General features: G+C 37.4%; 1 protein-coding gene across 4 annotated transcripts in view; it reads right to left on the reverse strand.

Moving 5' to 3' along the window:
- GREB1 (growth regulating estrogen receptor binding 1) overlaps positions 1-19301 on the reverse strand; it is an 87032-nt gene that overhangs the window by 18205 nt on the left and 49526 nt on the right. For all 4 annotated transcript variants that reach the window (XM_012572819.5, XM_072926355.1, XM_072926357.1 and 1 more), the window contains 12 exons: positions 18594-18944; positions 17768-17896; positions 16128-16253; positions 15477-15674; positions 15206-15386; positions 13564-13756; positions 12843-12979; positions 11390-11729; positions 9691-9806; positions 8796-8995; positions 6949-7038; positions 4949-5523 (listed from right to left, as the gene is read on the reverse strand). In XM_012572819.5, coding sequence (XP_012428273.4) covers positions 4949-5523; positions 6949-7038; positions 8796-8995; positions 9691-9806; positions 11390-11729; positions 12843-12979; positions 13564-13756; positions 15206-15386; positions 15477-15674; positions 16128-16253; positions 17768-17896; positions 18594-18944 — 2636 coding nt within the window. The remainder of the gene's footprint in view (positions 1-4948; positions 5524-6948; positions 7039-8795; positions 8996-9690; positions 9807-11389; positions 11730-12842; positions 12980-13563; positions 13757-15205; positions 15387-15476; positions 15675-16127; positions 16254-17767; positions 17897-18593; positions 18945-19301) is intronic.

Genomic DNA, 19301 nt, shown 5'->3' on the forward strand with positions numbered 1-19301 from the left:
ATATTATTAGAAAGTTTCCTTGCCAGAGACTGGGCTGAGAAATTGCAGTATTCATATTTGGACTCCATTCACTAGCACATTTGCCTACATTTGCTGCTCAAGAAATGAACTGGTGAAAGAGAGAATACCTTTTTCAGGTCATTTTGAGAAGAAGATTTTCAAAAAGAAAATGAGAAATGAATGACATCTCATTTACAATCAGCATTTACTCCAGAAGGGAAGAATCTTGAACAAGTGAACTGGTAGCATACCCAAATATCTAAATGCACCTTTAAAATTAATTGTACTATTTTATATGTGTACCATCTCTAGGAAAAAATGGAATAGCACTGAGACTTTTTCTTTGTTTGAAAATACTGAATAACTACCAAAAACCACAACTTCCACATCTCTCCAAAGAGCCCCTGCCCTATCTGTCACTACCCCTTTTTCAAGAGTTTGTGCACTGTAAGTAGCTACAAAGAGATCCTGCAAGCAGGATATGCACACCTGTGAAGCATAATCCTCTGCATAATGGGATCCTGCCCATCCTCTATCTCCTAACTGCAACAAATAGGAGATCTGAAAAGAAACTTTAAAGTGGATATCTGATTGCTCTGCAGCTTTACACGGCTTTAGGGAAGCCAAGCACAATGCTGTGCTGATCCTAACTAGTGACTCTGGTCTAAGCATGATACATTAATAATGACACCAACTGGTGAGGAAGTACTCTGAGCAAGGTGTTTTTCCCCATCTCTTGTCTTTGCTCTGGGTACCAAAGTTGCAAACAGATTAAAAGACTGAAGGAACCTAGAACTGGGCTACATTTTTACAATTGCTGAAACAAAATGTACATGAGAAGGGCCACAAACAGCTCTACTTTCCAGAAAAAAGGTTCCTCAAATATGTGGCAGTGCTCAGCACTTTGTAAGATAAGGCACTTGGGGGGAAATATTCCCAAATAGTGGAAGTATTACTTTAATTTGTTCCTGTCTACCTGACTTTGGAAGACAGAAGTTTGAAGAATCAGACTTGGAAGAAGAAAATCCCAGAAGAATAAGAAATTAAAATCTCAAATCTTGTGAAAACTGATGATAAGTAAGGAATCTGGGGCCTGATGAGATTTAGGGGTTTTATTTCTGTTTTCATCCTTAGTGTCAGGGATGGTTTAACCCTTAAAATACTAAGAATATGCTTACTCTGCAGCTCTTCATTCATGAAGACTGTAGCTATAGCAAGAGGAAGGAATATGAATTTAAATTCTTTCGTGAAGAAAATTTGACGTATATATGAAGGTCTAGTTTTTGTACCAAAGACATGTATTACCAAAGAGGAGGGGAAAGCTCTCCAAAGATTTTTACCACTAAACTCTGCTTGCCATAGATATCAAGGATAAAGTGCAAACCAACAAAGAATCTGAGAGAGAGCATTCCAGTGAGATAAACTGCATGTGTGCCTCCATGCATTCATGAAATGACATCCAAAAGTGCTATTGTAGAAGGTATAACAGTAATGAGCTTCCTTTTTTATCTTGTTCCAGATACTGGATACCAGAACCAGTAGAAGTATTTTATTATTCTTACATGTTGGTATAAAGCATCATCAGATTTCAGGCCTCACATTTGGAGAAATATGGTGAAAGGGGAAATAATCCCATAGGGCTTTTCTATTCTAATTTCCAGGTAAGACAGTTCTTCACATACCATGACAGTGGTTTTCAAACTGTGGCCTGTGAATCAATGATGATTTGCAGAAAACATGCTGATGATCCACAGACAGTTGGTCAAATGTTGATGGCTCTTCTCCGTGTTTCCACATGCTACATTCTTCTAAAACACAGCTAATAATAGATATATTAAATATTCCCCTAATATTTTTTTACATAATGTGAATGGTATATACACCCATTGTAATGAGATTTTAATAAAGGTAGAGTAATAATATGGGCAGCAGTTTTCTTCTTCAGGAAGTGTTTTAAGACATGCTTGCTCTATTCCCTGGATGTGGTGCCACAGGACTGAGCTGTGCTCACCAGCAGCTTCCATACTTCAGGAAAATGCCTGTTCTAAATTGTAAAATCCACTTAAAAAACCAAACATACAAAACCTTGATTTGCACTTTGGGGTGCAACTTTAAGATGAATTTTCTGAAGAAAAAATACTTGAGGGAATTTAGAATTCCATATAGGCACTTGCGTGGGTTTACCAGGGAACAGATGTAGATATGATACATATTGCTCATGATGATGTATATTAAATTATACTCACTAACCCATGGCTTCACTTTGATCATGCCAGCTAATTACAGATAAATTATTCCATATCTATCCAGTTTTTGCTGCACTTCCTAAAGTCTATTGTAAAAATAAGACATTTATTGCCTTCTAACATACATAACTGTCCTTGTAAAAATGCATCAAGTCTTCCAGCAAAATATTTTGACGAGTACACAGGCTAATATGTACTGGTCAAAATGTCTCACACCTTTGAGAGAAGGATGAGCATATTTTGTTGCTAATTTCCCTGACAATGAGAATTGTAATTTTGATTCTCTAATGTTCCTAGATTTCTTGCTCTATTGATTTAGTATTTTTCATATTAACCAGAAAATTGCTTCCTGATTTAAATTTTAGTAAAGGAATTGCTGCCTGATAAAGAAAACAAGTAATTACTAATTTTTGGGAAGATACTACTCTGGCAGTCTTATACTTTAGCTGAGATGTTACCAACATTTAGATATGAGCTGTCTAATAATTGTTTTCATTTCTGCCTATACCTCTTGATGCAGTAAGTATTAAGTCCATGTGAAATGTTAATATTATCAAAAACAATGAATAAACTTCAGGAAGGAAAATTATTCTAAAAAGAGAAGGATAATTCTAATTTCTACTTATTTTATTATTACTATTCCCTTCAAGAAACATTGAATTGTTATATCTTAAATTAACCCACATACTTTTAAAGCTGTTTGTTTGGTTCACGGGTGTTTTAAGTACTTTGGGAGGCTAAAATAGTAAGGGTAGAAAAGTTGATGGGTTTTTCCATGAAGATAGAAATAAATTAAGATATTTCCATTGAATAATAAATGTAAAATTCTATTCAATTAGTATATAACCTTACATTTTTATATTTAGGAAGAAAATATGATATTCCTGATTTGATGAGCATGAATTTCTTCTGTGTGAAACAGGTATATTCTTCAGATAGAACTGAGGAATATAAAAGGAATAAACATATAAAAATCATCCTTTAGGAACTAATCCAACTGTAGAACCTGATACAACACTAGGAAATAACCTGCATTGTGAAGACAGCTGAAAAAGAGATGGAGTTTCAATTAAAAGAATTGTTACCAAGGCTGAAATTCACAGCTGTACAGAGGGTGAACAGTGGTCCTACTTGGTCCTACTTTTTCCATACTTGGAAAAAAAACAAAGAGATTTGATAGTGAAAAGTGGGCTGACAAATAAACAAACTTCCTCTTTGATCATTGTTAGTTAAAATTGCAAATATCAAGAATGTGAAGCATCAAAACCTCACCATGTGTAGTATGCTGTCAAAAACTCTGAATGACTCTTCTGAGATCCACAATTTACATTTGGGACTCAAAAGCAAATGAATACCAAAGAAAAAATTTCTTATTGGCTAATCTAAATGTTTAGGATGGCTCTCAAAATTGTATTTTTATGGGGATTGATGTGAATGCAATATAAAATTCTTAAAGAAGTTAGAGCCTGTCGTTTTGTTACAGCCTGTTATTTTGTTACAGACTGTCATTTTGGGGTTTTTTGGGGGGATGAAAATGAACATCCCTCTCTAGATTGTATTCATTTTTATGCTGCAGCTGAGTATGAAATTCAGTTTCTTGATCACATATTACCTCAGTATTTGGCAAACACAAACTATTTAGATCATAGGAATGGACAGGGAAAAACTGATCATTCCAGAATATTTTCTGGAATCCTTTATGAATCAGAGTAACATCCATGGGAATTCCCAATATGAAGAGCTCATTTATGCTCCTTCTGCTCTTCTGCACCATATATTTAGGTATACAATGGAAAACAATAACTTAACAAATAGCAATATGCAGTTGCTATTTGCCATGGACGGGCATAGAAGAGTGGATCATGTGGCAAGCTAATTCAGTAACTATCTTTGGATCAAGTCTTTGGGTTGATGTTACAGTAACTGGAGACATCTTTGTCTTGATTTGCATTTATCCTATTTGACTTCTGAGGTTCACAGGAAATATATCTGCTCTCAGCAGGCACAGGGCCTCTTCCTATCTCATTGCTTCATCCTTCAGTAAAACACGAGGCACAATACTACCTTTAGCCTGTAACGTGCACTTAACTAGGAGCTACCTTGCTCAGAGATAAATGCTAAACATTCCTAGAGAATTTACACGAGAATTAACTTCTTAGAACTAGATCCATTTCAATATATATACAAAGCAATGTAAAAAACTCCTGGGTCAGCTACTCATCTTTAAATACAGCTCTGCTACTTTGAACTGGCCTTCTTGCATGTATTATTTACAATGGCTTCTATTTCTGTCTGCTGTGCAAAGGAAACTAATTACAAACTCCCAGCTGCTTTCACATTGATCATAAGAAAGTAGCTTTGGTAAGATATTTGCTCTTTATTTAAAATGTAAATGCATATTCAACTTTAAGAAACTGAAATTACACATGAAATCTATCTCCTGAGCAAACCATCGTTAAAAATTTTTAATGGAGAGAGACTGAAAAGTGAATATTGCTGCAGCTTCTCTTTATTGAAACTCAGGCTAACAGCAAAGAAAGGAAGATATTTTTTACTAGAAGGGATTAGGAAATAAAATATATGTAATTTACTCTCCACAAAAAAAACCCACCCTTTCAAGTATGAAAAACAATAACTAATTTTTTTTTCCGAGATTATTAAACAATATAAATCAATGACACAACCTTGTTCTTTTTACACACCTGTGGTGGCCCACTCAGCAGCAGCCTCCTTGGGTGAAAGGTGTCCATTCTGCCCTCATTTCTGTTGTTGTAGTCCATATGGATTGGCTTGGGAACCGTCCATTGGCGGTAGTACAGAGACTGCTCTGTGCACGTCATCATCTTGCTCATAAGAGGACGAAAAGAACTTGCCCACATAACAGAATGGTAAGGCAAGAGGGAAGAGGATTTGGGAAGTCCACTGCTGTCTGTAGAAGTAATAATGTCATAAACCAGTTTGGGCAGGAAAACTATGGGAGGCTGTTTTGATGCTTTGGTCATGGAGCATTGAGATGTCTGCAGGATGAAGGAATTATGAGTAGGTGCAGAGGAGGAAGAAGAGGAGGAGAAAGGTGGGGAGGATGATGAGGTGATAGAGACTTGGGTACTCTTTATGTTTTGTTTCATATCCAGCTGTTCAGTTACTGGTGGCAAGTGTTTGCTGATTGTTGTTTGTGCCCCCTTGTCTACTTTCTGCTTCTGCCTTTCATAGTTATTTGTAGCTTCTTCAGTGCTGTTACTTAGGGCTTGGGGAGGAGATGACTCAGTGCAGAATGCTGTAATTAAAAGAAAATTTCTATTTTAACACAGTGCAACTATCTCTGCTAGTCAATGCCACAGTTAAACAAAACACAACAAATAATCCTCTTGATACATTGTCCAGCAAACATGGCAGTCTTGCTCCTCTTCTTGCTTTGACCTTCCTCGTGCAGGAAGCCATAATGGGACTAGTTTGTAATATTTGTTTCAATGCAGAAGTGGCTTTTGAAGTCCTGAAGTGCATAGGAAAGATGTCAGTGACTGCTCTGTCCTCTATTTCCCTCCTACATTCTGTGCTTCAAGTGCTCACCAGATACTTTAATCACTCAAGACAAATACACAATTACTGAAACTATTGAAACGAAATATAAAAATAAAATAGTTCATTTAAATTATTATTTAAATTAATTGAAGGAAATAAGTATTTCCAGGCTATTACCCCACCACACTACAGAAATGTCTACTCAGACTGACATCTAAAAACAGTCCTCTGAGTCAGCTCTGCTCTGACACCCATGTCTGTGTCACTGCAGCACTTAGGCTGATCTAATAAAACCTGGCAGCCCTCAAGCCCCTGGTACTACATAATGCATTATCATACAGCTTTGGGTCAGCTCAGAGAACATACTGAACTCATGAATGTTGGCTGGGAATATGTGATGTAAATACACCCCACAGATAATTGCAAATTTTCTGAAAGTTACATATTTTTACCCTATATATTTTAACTATTAAGATTTCTTGAAAGTTTAACACATGTTAAATGGTTCTGAGCATCCCTAATGCTTAGTGAAAGAGGGCATGCAAATATTTCACAGTCTTCAAAGTAGACAGAGAACTGCTTGTGGAATCAGTCCATACAAGGTATTAGGAATATCTGCCTAAGGCTGAACATAGATTAAACCAGATTTCCTCTCATGTTGAAAACAACCATTCTGGTTCTCAAAAAACCCCCACATTTCAAACAAACAAAAGTCAGTAGTTTCTCCTGATTTCAAGAAACAGTAAGCTATGCCCTGTCTATTAATCTGAAGCAGTAATAGCCATTAGCAAAAAATAGAAAAGTGTCATCAGCACTGTGAATGGTTGCAAGTAACACCACTGTGGCATCCCTCAAAATACCAGTATCCAGGGGCACATAAAAAAGAGAAATAAAAATATTTCTTTAACCACAGAAGAACTGAGGGCACAGAGCCATGAGCAGCCCACATGAAAGCACCTAGTTTGGACAACTCATGACATGGTAATTTTCCAAGCAAGGAAAGATCCTATTTCCTATACTTCAGAACTCTAATCTCTGTATTTTTTAGTCATATTAAGTGATCCCATTAATAGACCTTATCAAAACCTTAGTGATTTATGCTTTTTATTATTTATCAAATAAGCTAAGGTCTCTTTTATGTCCTAAACTTAAACTAACAGAGATGATCTTATGGTCTTACTGGAAGCTTTTGAAGAGAGAGATGAAGATGCAGAGTCATGGGAACGTGATCTTTCTCTTTTCATAGGACTTCTCTTTTCTGAAGCAGAACCTGTTTCGTGAATGATATTAAGGGAAAACAAAATCAAAATATAATTTAGGTAAGCCTGCAAGTCACAGATATATTGTCAAAGTAAGGCAAAGTACAAAAGGGTTTGCATGGAGCTTGTCCTCATCCTGACACCGTTTCCAGCATGGAGAGTATCTGTTCCCACCACAGAATATTGGATCAGCCTACTGTCTAATTTACCTATGCTAAGCTGCAATAGCTTCACAAAAATCAGTGCTGCAACCAGGAGCTGGTAATACCTAGGCCTGTCTCAAATATGGTTTCTCTTCCAACCCATGTCTTACATTCCCCACAGATCCAGTGTCAGGGAAAGCAGCAGGCAACAAGCTCTATTTTGTCAGTATGTTATGGAATTACCTCCTACCCCACACAGCTTTATGGCCAGATTGTATCTCAGCTTTTGGTGATGAAAATCCTCAGGTGGATGGCCATCAAGGCCATTCACTTGTGATTCCTAGCTCAGGCTCCTAAGTTAAAATGCTTGTTTCTGTACCGTTTTAGCATGATAAACTGAGACATAAACACTGCCATTAGCAAACTTAGACTGTAAGCCTATCTCACATGTTCTGCATTGGACTCTGGATGACCATACCATACCACACTTCATGGACCAGGAGTGCAGCCTTAGATAACATATGAGCCCATTTGACTCAGATCACATCTAATCTCAACACACTTCAACGAAATGGACAGAGCTACTCATCACAAGTACTCATTGTATCTGAAGCAAGCATCTATTGAACACAGTTTGGGTATGACCTCAGGTATTTCATTCCTCTATGAAGAGTCCATATTGGATAAAATAAAATATTTTTGTTCAGCTTATTCTGCTATCATTTTCAGTGAGTAAGAACTTCCTCGGTGAACAGTAATTGGCTTTCTTCATCCTCATAGCATAGAAAAGGAAATTAAGGCAAGTTGTTTGAGATTTAAATACTTTACAGGGATAAAAATCCTTTGTTTTCCACAGTCACAACAGATAGTAAAAAAAAAAAAAAAAGTGTAAAGAACTAAGAAATAACTGATAATGTCCATCAATTATAACTAAAAAAAAAAAAAAACAGAAAGCAATTGTTCTTGGGTAAGTTATTGTTGGTTCTTAAGCATTTGTATGTTTTTAATTGGTTTCTTAAGAAATGAATTCACCAACTCTACACTGTTGATTTGAATTCATGGGCATTTTCAAGGAGAACTCAGAAGTTTCTATGTCGAAATATATTTTCTATCCATACTATTTAACACCTTACATACTAGGGACTACTCAGGACTACTCAGCTGTTTCCTTTAAAGGAATCTATCACTGACATCATTGTTAGCATAGGTTTGGTAGCACCTCGAACAGTTTAGCTGGAGCTGCCACTGCCCTGAGGGTAGGGATGCAGATTCTAAGACAGCAAATTGCATCCTTCCCTGGGGGGGAGGGAGAGTGCAGAGGGTCCTCTGAACAGTGAGTGTCACCTGGTGTTCCTACTCAAGCTCCACTTTGTGGCTGTCAGAAAATACAGGGCAAAGAAGGAACACAGGAGGGAGCCAGAAAACAGAGATAACAGATACAGCAGAACTGCAAGAAGTTAAAATGCATCAGCAGCAGAAGGGGAGGGAACAGAGGTTCAGTGAGGTGAAACAAAACTAAGGGACAGAGCTCACTTAGTAAGACTAAAGTGACCCATACATTTCTGCTTTTGCTAATTATTTTCAATCATTTTACAGCTTCTTTTATTACCAGCAATAAAAAATACCTTCTGTTGCTATTTCTTCGTCTTCATTGTCAGTACTGCTCAGTTTCTCTGGGTCACTTTCTAACACATCATTCACAACTGCTTTCTCTGTGTGAATTTCTGAGCTCACAAAGTATGCTGCCAAACCGAGTTCTTGCTCCAGGCTTGTCCGTACCAAAGAAGATGAATTTATTAAACGTAGGTCACAGTATCTCAGTGATCTGGAGAGAAACAGGAGGGGCTAGTATGAAAACTCACTGTAATCTACTGCCTTATCTCTTTGAGAAACACAGCCAAGGGGGAATTTTTTCACTATTTGCTTCAATGAGGGATGAGACAGAACACAGTATTTTGTGCTTAATAGGCTTACCACTGTGGTGCATACACTTTTCTTTCACTTAACCCAGTTACACAACTTAATTACTACACTGAACATTAGCATCTTCGTAAGAAAAAGAATAATAATTTGGATTCTAAACCTAAAACACACAGAATAGGATTCAATTGAACATACAGAAGCATATAGTGCCCCAGGGCATCCTGTCTGGCTTCCAGCTGCCATTCCAGAAGGCACTCTACACATTCTGGGGCACACATACCAGCATCATGCAGATTTCTCAGCTACCCTAAGAAGCCTAAGCAGCTATGCTTCTTTTTTTTAACATACCTATTCTCTGTCCTAAACTGGGATAACTCTCATAGTATTTTTGCAGCTATTTACATCTTGCTATAAACAGAAGTTTATTATCAATAATATGGAGTTTGTATTTATGATATAAAAACTGCCCCAAAAATGGCAAAGCAGCACCTCGACACTGAAATCTGTTCTCCTTTCACACAAGTAATCACACAGTTAATCTTTAGCTATTTGATAAGCAATGGATAACACTGCCACTGAGGAAAGAGTGAATCTTACCGTGGCAAAGACTCCCCTTGTGGATCCATTCCACTAAATATCAATATGCAAGGCAAACCTTCCAATTCCAAATAGGTCTGTGGCCTCCAATCTACATCCTCAATTTTCTGCCAGATCTGTACAAGGTAGAGAAACCCTGTTGGACACATCTATATGGACTTATCTTATATGTTGGACTTATCTATAACTATGTAATAGTTTATATATACATATTTGAGATATACCTATATTAAATAAAAAGACAGAAAGAAATACTTTATCATCCATTATAATAAACGACTTGTACAATGGAATAGAAGCCACACAGCAGAGACAAATTCAAAACAGACAGCTCTCACAGTTTCAAGAGCATTACAGGCAGCAATCTGCCTGCTGTTAGTCTGAGGACATTGGGACTGTATGTTCCAGACTGAAAAGCCTCCCAGCTTCCAAGCTGCATAGACAGCACTGAGACCAGGGAATATGGCAAATATGGCACAATGGAGAGTAAAGCTGAGCAGGAGTTTTGGGGGAGAGAAGTGAATACTGATGCTTCCTGAGGCAGATAATATATGGATGTCTGAGTTCAAGGAAGAAAATAAGCTTGAAATGAGACTTTTTCACCTTAGAGGAAAAGAAGAAAGTTGGAAGTGTTCAACACACACTTCTGTCCCTATTTACAACCCTCTGGACTCTCCCACTCTCCCCTAAAGCTACTGGTTTTCCTGGTAACTTCATGAGAAATCTGACAAGTCCATATATTGTTTGACTGTTCAGCCTCAGACTATATTGTTTTACTCACCAGTCAGTGCTTTCTGCTGTAAGTCTGATCTACAGATAAGGAGTATCTATGGTATGATCAACAGTACAACAACTTGGCCTCTCACATCTGTTCATGTTCCCCTCTATACATGTCAGAGAACACAATTAGGATGTGACTCAGAGCTAATACTGATTTTTCAGAGTAAGTGATGCCTAATTAACAGCAGAATGAGATCAACATTAGGCTCTGAATCTCAAGTTACTTCATCTAACATGTACTGGATCAGAGTAAACAGTATAACATATATATATATAGTAACATTCTAGAATAGAAATACATTTTTGCTTTGGAGATCAGAAGATGGTAATTTTATGAAGAGCAAAGGAGGCTTTTTTTCCAACAGATGACCCATGATTCTGGACTTAAAGGATATAAATTAACCCATGAACCAAAACATTATTCAGAAAGCATAAAATCCCAAATTGTGAACACCAGGGAGCTGAAGGATCCAGAACTACCATCACTGATCAAGCATGTCAGTCTTCCTGTGTCCTGCTGGTGACAAGAATAATTTAACTATCAACTAGTCACTGTTTAAAATCTTTTTGCATTGTGATGTTTTTGTGAGAAAATTCAGCAAAACCTGAACGTTTTATTTGGCTTTTTAATGTATTTCTCATAGTCCTTTTGATAAAAGCTCAACTCTTTCTGAGGGTTGCTACTGGAAGTCAAATGCTAATTGTATTAGTTAATACTTCACTGAGCATTAACCACAGGTAGGACAAGAAAGGTGTCAGAGGCAGTATGTGTAAAAGGTAAAAGTCATGCTCCTCATGGCAGTTTTTGTTTTTACTTTAAGACTCCACACTTCAGCTCATGACTATAACTGTCACCAGTAAAGTCTCCCCACCTACCCATCTAAGGAAGCTTCCCAGCACATGCCATTCTGCAATTTACCTTTAGTTGTTCCACAAAGTGCTTCCCGATTGTGATTCCAGAATTAGGATTTCCCAAGATTATTTCAAAGTTATCTTCAAGTGCGAGTCTTTCCCTTACATTATACAGACGTTCATATGCCACTGCAGCCAGAGGGATACATGGAATTCTCAACACTACCATGAGGCCATGGCCACTGGGACATTGTCTTGAAGAGTTTATTAGATTTTGGGTGATTTCCAGAGTTTCAACGGAGGTGTAATTCTTCATCTGAGAAAGACCACACACTGCCATCATAGCTGCAGAGTAGTGTTGGATGAGGACAAAAGTCCTTATCACTGCACTGTGTAATCTGGGGAACCTGAAATAAATTGTCAATTAAAAAGTATTAAAGGGTGACGTGAGAAAGCTATTTTTTTACAAAATATAGTAAACTCGTGATTTTCTCCTGTAATGAATCCTTCATGTCTATTATACAACAAAATCTCATCAATTGAAGTTGTACAGTATTTGCAAGGCATCATTTCACAATCAGAACTGATGCCTCTTCATTTCATAAAGATTTACTAAGCAAGTAGTCTAGTAAGGTTACATCACTTTAGTTTATCCATACCTTTCTGCTGTTAGAAAATTTATCACAGAATATTAGCTGAGGCACTCAGTAATAGCATCAATCAAAATTACATTATCTTATCAATAAGAATAGTATTCTTCATTGTGTGCCATTCTTAAGGGGCAGAGAGAGATTGGGTGTTTCTCTTGTTTTCTTACTGAAGCCTGAACCAGCTTACTCTTGTGTTCAAGAGGACTGAATATGTAGGCAGCAACCAATGAGCACTCCAACTTCCCAAGGCCAGCTACACCCTGTCTCAATCCCCAGTTTCTGGAAAGGTGATCCACGGATATCCAATAGCTCCCTGTGTTCTGATTTTCACAGAAATGAAACCCAGGTGCACAGTAAAAAGAGTGCTTACTATGGCTTGCTCAGAAAAGTGACTATGGTTTGCTCTGAAGTTTTAATTTCTGATTTATGTGTACCTACCACAGTGCTATATCTAACTTCTCTTCATGTTCCAAGGGCAGTATGCTCAAAATCAAAATCAGCTAGAGTCAGCAAGTGATAATATTGCACAAAAGTAATAACACCTTTAAAATTACATGATGATACAATGTTAGATTATTATATATAGAGTTAGTTACAGGTTACAACAAGAACTCACTGTAAACTGGGCTAAGCAGTGTGCATGTCCATAGCAAGAGACAGCCTTAACTGATGGCACTGCAGGCCCAGTATATACTAAATATGTAAGAGAAAATAAGAACAGGTGAAATGCCTTGCATATGTAAATGATGTGTAAGACAGTGAGAAGTAAAATAAATAAATAAATACATAAAATGGTATTTTAACTAATAACTCAAGGCTCTAAAAAGAACTTCCTAAGTTTCCCATGTTAAACGAAGGAGGGCCCCATACCTCTTTCCCAAAGCCATGACCATTGCTTCAAAAGAGCTGTCGTACCGAAGCAGTGGAATACTATGTCCAGAGAGGGTAGACTCAATGAATTCTGACAGTCCAAAGTATTTCTTGTTTTCACGGTATAAATCTACACCCTAAAGCAAATGAAGCAATAAAAATATAAGGATAAAGTCTATCAATAATTAATTTATGAGTGATTAACCATTGGTATCTTGATACACTTACAATCACATTCTCTAATAAACATACATCTATTCAGACATATTAGAACAAGAGAAAAAAAAAGAATTAGTTATTTGAGAGAATAAAACTTTGACCCAATTTTTCCTAATTTCTTTCTCTCTCCCCACATATCCATACACACAGACAGACCAGCTATATGGAATAAATATGCACATAAATGAAGTAAAATCCATTTATGTACACATATTTATACAGTAATGCACTGGAGATAGAACTGAAAATTATTTCCATTTATGTAGCTCAAAAAATTTTAGCAGAACTATTAAGGTTTATGGAAGATATAAAATGAATAAAGAAAACGAAAGCTAGAAAGGACAAGAAAAGGAAAAAGGAACTTGCCAAAGACTGAACAAGACATCATTCAAATTTCACTCTTGGTTACAAAAAATCATGGGGCTTCACTGTTTTATCAAGTACATAAATGGAAAATCACTTATGAAAAGGTCAGAAAAGCACCTCAAAGCACCCATCTTACATTGCTGTATGAAGAAGGCCAGTGGATCTCATTGTAAGGGCTGATATGAGTATGCTGTGTCTGCAGCGCATAGGGGAAGGAAGTCACATGGAGGGTCACAATATTTGGTGCCTCTTTCACCTCCCTGCAGTTCAACAGTCTATCGACAAGTCCTGTCGACAGCTCTGCTTGAGGATAAAGACTATGCATAGCACTGCAAAAAAAGAAACGCAAAACTCTCCAAAGTGATCAGCAAAAGGGAATATTTGTGTCAGTAGAATAGCTTAAACCTGGATGTGAAATCGAAGTTAAAGGAATTTAGGACTCTTCTTTTACCCTGAAATTGTTGCACAGAAGAAAATGCCACTTATTTCACTGCAAGTAAAAATTTCTTTGAGTTTGATACTCTAACTAGAAAATTACCAATCCCTTGCAGAATATGAGAGATAAAGTAGGAAAGGAAGCTAATGTGGGAGTTACCAAGAGATACATACTCCTGCAGTAACTTTGGTCAGATTGTTACTGCTGCCCGTAACAAAGGATAATTCTAGCCTACAAAAATCAAGATAGAAAAGTACAGATGGTAAGTCAGTATGATAGAAAAAGAGAGAAAAAGCAAAGAATATTTTTGCTTTACGTTTGCTCTAAGTTATTCTTACACATTATAGTATCACAGAATGTTGACAGTCAATTCCGTGCTCCTGTGCAAAATTTCAGTCAAAATTTCAGTCCAATGGGTTTTAATTTTTGGCATTTACCTGCCTATGTATCTTTACTAGATATAAAACATAGTTAAGCAGCAACATAGGTACTTCCCTACCACTCAAGGATGTTATATGAATAAATGTCTCAAAGGCTGGGACAGTAAAAGTCCATGTAAGTTCCTAAGACAGGGAAGCTGAACAGGAACCCCTCAGATGCAGTTTCATTGAAAGTCATCATTGTTAACCGGTGTAAAAGACAAGACCTCTCTTCATTCACAAGCAAGATTCCAGTCTTTGGTTTCAGAAACACTACCATGATCTCAAAGTTGGAATATGTTGGTGTTTCTGGAATTCAGAATGTTTTTCAACCTCCCCAAAAGACTCAGAACCAGACAGCAAAAGCAGCCCCACTTCTCAGCAGGCAGGTTGTTGAGAATCTATGGAAACAGAGCTCTGTGAGGGAAGCAATGAGTTACATAAGTGAGCTGATAGGGAACAGTACACAGAAACTTCTCTTCTTCCCTCAGAACTCTACCTGGCATCACTACGAATCCACAGAAGCTTTCAATTCTTACAAATCAGTAATTTTGGATAGAAAAGAACTGGAAAATTTCCAATCAGTTAAAAAAATAGCCAGCAGTGTTGGCTCACTAGTTGTCTACTCACTGGGTTGGGGTTTTGCAAATTTTACATCCCAGAGGACAATAAAAGAGGATGAGGAGCTCTGTAGAAAAAAAGCTCCACTGAGCTTTTGAAATGTTCCACTGAGGCATAATATAATAAGCACAGTAAGAATAAATCATCAAGGACCTTAAAATATGTTTATTCAATGCATGGGGAGACAGAGTTAGCAGAAAGATGTAAACAAAAGTGAAGGAAGGGATAAATCCGAAAACTAATCTTGAGAAATAATGCAGATAATAATTATTTCTCTAAAAACAAGTTAACAGTTTTCTTACCTCATTAGATCCCAGTGTGCATGATCATGGATTAGGACAAACAGTGTGTGTGGATTCTGCATAGAGTTTTGTAAAAAGATTTTGAATTTAATTTGGGCTTCTGCATCTAGTTTCATAACATACTGTTCCACTCTCTGCTTTGTAAGATGTTCCTTTTCTAATCCAAGTTCTAATAATATACCTAAAAGAACAGAGCAAGTGTCAGTATTTCTGGATATGAATACATATAAGAACGTTGCGTAAATCTAAAATAAAGCTAACTAATGAGCACCTGAGTGCCAGAGATGAAACAAAGTCTGTTGATAAGTCACTTCGGAGGGTGGAACACAAATCAAGAAATCAATTTTCTCGAAGGAACCCAAATCAAGGTTTTGAGTGCTGGAGTCAGCAATTGAGCAAATATGAGACAGCAATTTCTGAGCCACTGCTAGCTGGAATGGACGAATTTGATGTCGTTCAGTCTCATAACCTGGAAAAAGGCAAAATTCTGTTTAGATACCTGCCCAAAGTCTAATCTAATGCAAAATGTTAAGTCTGGCAAAGAATGACTTATCTACTCTTTAAGGTATTTTGCTTATTTACAGGAGTTCATTTATGAAAATCTATATAGAATATGCAAAGTAATCTTTCTGCATCTGGACTTACTGGTCCTGTAAGTGGAAGACCTGAAAGTGAGACCTGAAAGAGAATCTGAACAATAGCTTTCTGCTACCACAGAAGTACAACTTACAGCTTCAAACACTAATACCCAGTGGAACAAAGCAGAACATCCATCAGTGTAAATCTGAATATCCCAAGACATGAATTGCTGTTTGCCTCAGGACCTTTGCCTTCTGGGCTCTGCCCAGAGGGATCTAGCTGTGCACCCAGAACTTGGTGTCCAGTGCCCTACTCTGTTACCTCTTTAGAACATGCTCCTTACTTGTACACACAGCTGCTCCAGCTCCATTCACTGCTGTTGGTTTAGTCACTGAAGAAGAAAGTGATGAAGAGATGTGTCCTTGGTTTTCTTGATAAAATTTTTCCAGCAAAAGATCAATGTCACCCTCTGTCAAATGGAAGGGACAGTGGAATAAGCAACCATCTTAATAAGAGCTGCATTTCATATTGATTTTGTATTGCAGATCTTAAAAATTTTGTATATATTTGCTAGCTATCCTGCCCTTGGTTTATTGGCTGTTTTATACAGGAACCCTCTCAATATTGTCTCCTGCATCTCTTTTTACAGAGAATCACTAATAAAATGAAAACCAGACCAGAGAATGGCAAACCATCTCTGCAGACCAGCTAGGACATTCAACGGAATGTGGTAGAAAACTAACCTGAAGGTCTTGATGCAAGCCAGCAACAACAATGACATGAAACTGGCTTAGATTATGTTCAGACCATGGATCCATACTGTTCATTAACAAGGATTACAAGAAAGTTGAGAAAAATCTGATAAACATTTTTAAAACTCTATCATTTTTGAAAAAAAGAAAGAAAAATAATTTCTAATACAGCCAAAATAAAAACGTGAGTCAATGCTGAAGCAAGCAAGGTATATTTTATTGAAGTATTGCATATCTTCAAACATACCCACATCTATAGAGCAGGGGCCCTACTTACAGATGAAAGCTATGCAGAGAGTACAGTATGCCTGACCCAGGCATCAGTATTTTCTCAGCACTTGAAAAGATGTTTGAGCATGTCTGCAGTGAGCTCAGAAAGGCAGGGCCTGTCCTGTGAAAAGCAGTCCAGTGAATATAGGTGGCAACTATTTTTAGGACGCTCATTTACTTGTTCTGCTCAAACAATAGCAACAGCAGGGAAGTCTGTGATTCTCTGTGACTCTATGGTTCTCTGATTTTGAGAAGCATACTTTGAAGATACTAAGATAAACAATACATAACTACAAGATGATTTAGGGAAAATGAGATTCCCTTAAGTGACCACTCAATATATCATGACACATTCAGAAGGGTTCTTGTGATCTATTTACCAACATGATGTGAATGGCAAAGAAGACTATGACATCCCATTAATCCTGTCACATATGCTGCATTTGCCCTAGTTGCAAAATATGGTTTAACTCTCCACACAGCTTGATCTATTCCCAGATAATCCTGCCTGTTGCAATTTTCAACACAGATCCAGTCTCTCTGCAATTTTCCTCTCTGTCCCAGGCATCATAATCAATCCAAAGTATGATAAATTGAAGGGGCAAATCCCACCTTTCATAAAATCATAAAGTAGCTCTATTTATTCTGCTCTAAATGCTTAGGGCAAAAGAATTTATACATTCATATGCATATGGCCTTACATAATACAAGAATGGATTTGCATAGCTAAGAATAATATGCTCAGCTTTTTGCTGGCCTATTTTTATGAAACCAGTGGATTTTAGAAACTGATGCTTTTATGAGCAATTTCAATTCAACTGTACTTTGATAACTTTGTCCTCCTTTTTTCATGTATTTCTAATAGTGTCTTGCTTCTGGTAAGGAAATAAGCAAAGGTGTTTTCCCAGACTTAAAAGTTTCAGGGATTTGGAAACATGCCTCTTTATGATTTGTTAGGTACCTGGGCAAAGTGTGCTAAAGAAGGACCCCAGAGTTTCCACCTTCCCTGTGACCAGCTGATAGTTAACTTCTTTTTGGTAGTCTGAAGGACTGAGCATGCTCTCAGACAGAATTCTTGCCTGATACTTTCCTAAAATACAAAAAAAAAAAAAAAAAAAAAGAATTTTGAAAACACTTCCAATGAAAGTTAAGAATGTTCTAAGTCATAATAAGAATACCCTACAACTAAATTAATAAACCACACATACTAAAATGACAGAGATAAGTATTTTATGTCTCCAACATATACATGCACCAGACACACGTAAAATAGATTTGTTTTATGATTCTTTATATTTCATTCCCAGTTTGAAAAGTATTTGTTGATACAGGATATAACAACCATATAATATTGAAAGGAATTGCCAATTATCTTACAATCACAATGAATCTTTTAATGGCCTTTCAGATAATTCATTTAATCGTGAGTAGGTTGTTAAAGCAATGACATTGAAAGACTATCTTTTGGAAGCTAACGAAGGTTCTCTGCAGTAATTTCCCAGTTGCACAAAGCAGGAGAGCTTTATGCACTGTGTGCTGTAATTCACTATTTCTTGTTTGTAGCCTTGTTGGCTGAGATGCTTTCGTGAGAAAATGGAAAACACAGGCACAAGGTGGTTTGCTGGGGAGAAACCCAACTGTGCAGTGTCAGCTTGGCTTCATCCATTACTGCTTGGCCAAAGCTCTGCTTTCGGAGGCAACTTACAAAGTTTGGTTGAACTCCAACCAAACCCCTCACAGCAGTGAATTACTCTGGTTTGCAAGGAGATGCATCCTTGGGATATTACCTGTTATCACAATGCAGGAGTCAATGGCTCGGTTTCTACTGGCACATATGATCACCACATAGTTTGTCTTCATTAATTTTCCCTCAATGAGCAGCTTAAACATCTCTGAAAGCCCTTCTGCCAGGGAGTAGCTGCACTCGATGATATGGACACTGTCATTGCAGGAGCTGGCTGCCAGCCCTGCCAGCCAGGGCAGCTGGGCTGAAGTCACCGGGGTGACCTGGCTGGGCACCTGGGGGAAGGCCTGGGGAACAGCCTGCTGGTACTGACGGATTTCAGACAGGTGGGACTCCCGCCAGGAGCGCATGAATATTTGCTCCAAATCCTCAATCAAAGGGACCTGGTCTGCAGCTAAAAAAAAAAAATAAGAGGGGAAAGATTATGCAACAATTAAACAAAACTGTTGAGTTAAAAACTTTTTTTTTAAACCATGCTTCAGATTTCTGCATGCATGACTCTGTTACCTTTAGTAGATGAAAAGCAAATTTTTGATTTTGAAATGCCTTTGTATTACTCAGATATAGCTGCCCTAATTTGAACCTGAGTACCAGTAATTAGAAATATTTAAGTGGTTGAGTGCTGCCTGTCTCAGCATACTTCTAAACCACAGATAGTCTGCAAGAACAGTGAATTATGGCTCTTTTCCTTTAACTTTCATTGCTGAGGTCACAAATGATAGCAGGAAATAAACTTTGTATGTTTATAATT

The sequence above is a fragment of the Taeniopygia guttata genome, chromosome 3 (genome assembly GCF_048771995.1).
Source record: "Taeniopygia guttata chromosome 3, bTaeGut7.mat, whole genome shotgun sequence".
Lineage (NCBI taxonomy): Eukaryota > Metazoa > Chordata > Aves > Passeriformes > Estrildidae > Taeniopygia > Taeniopygia guttata.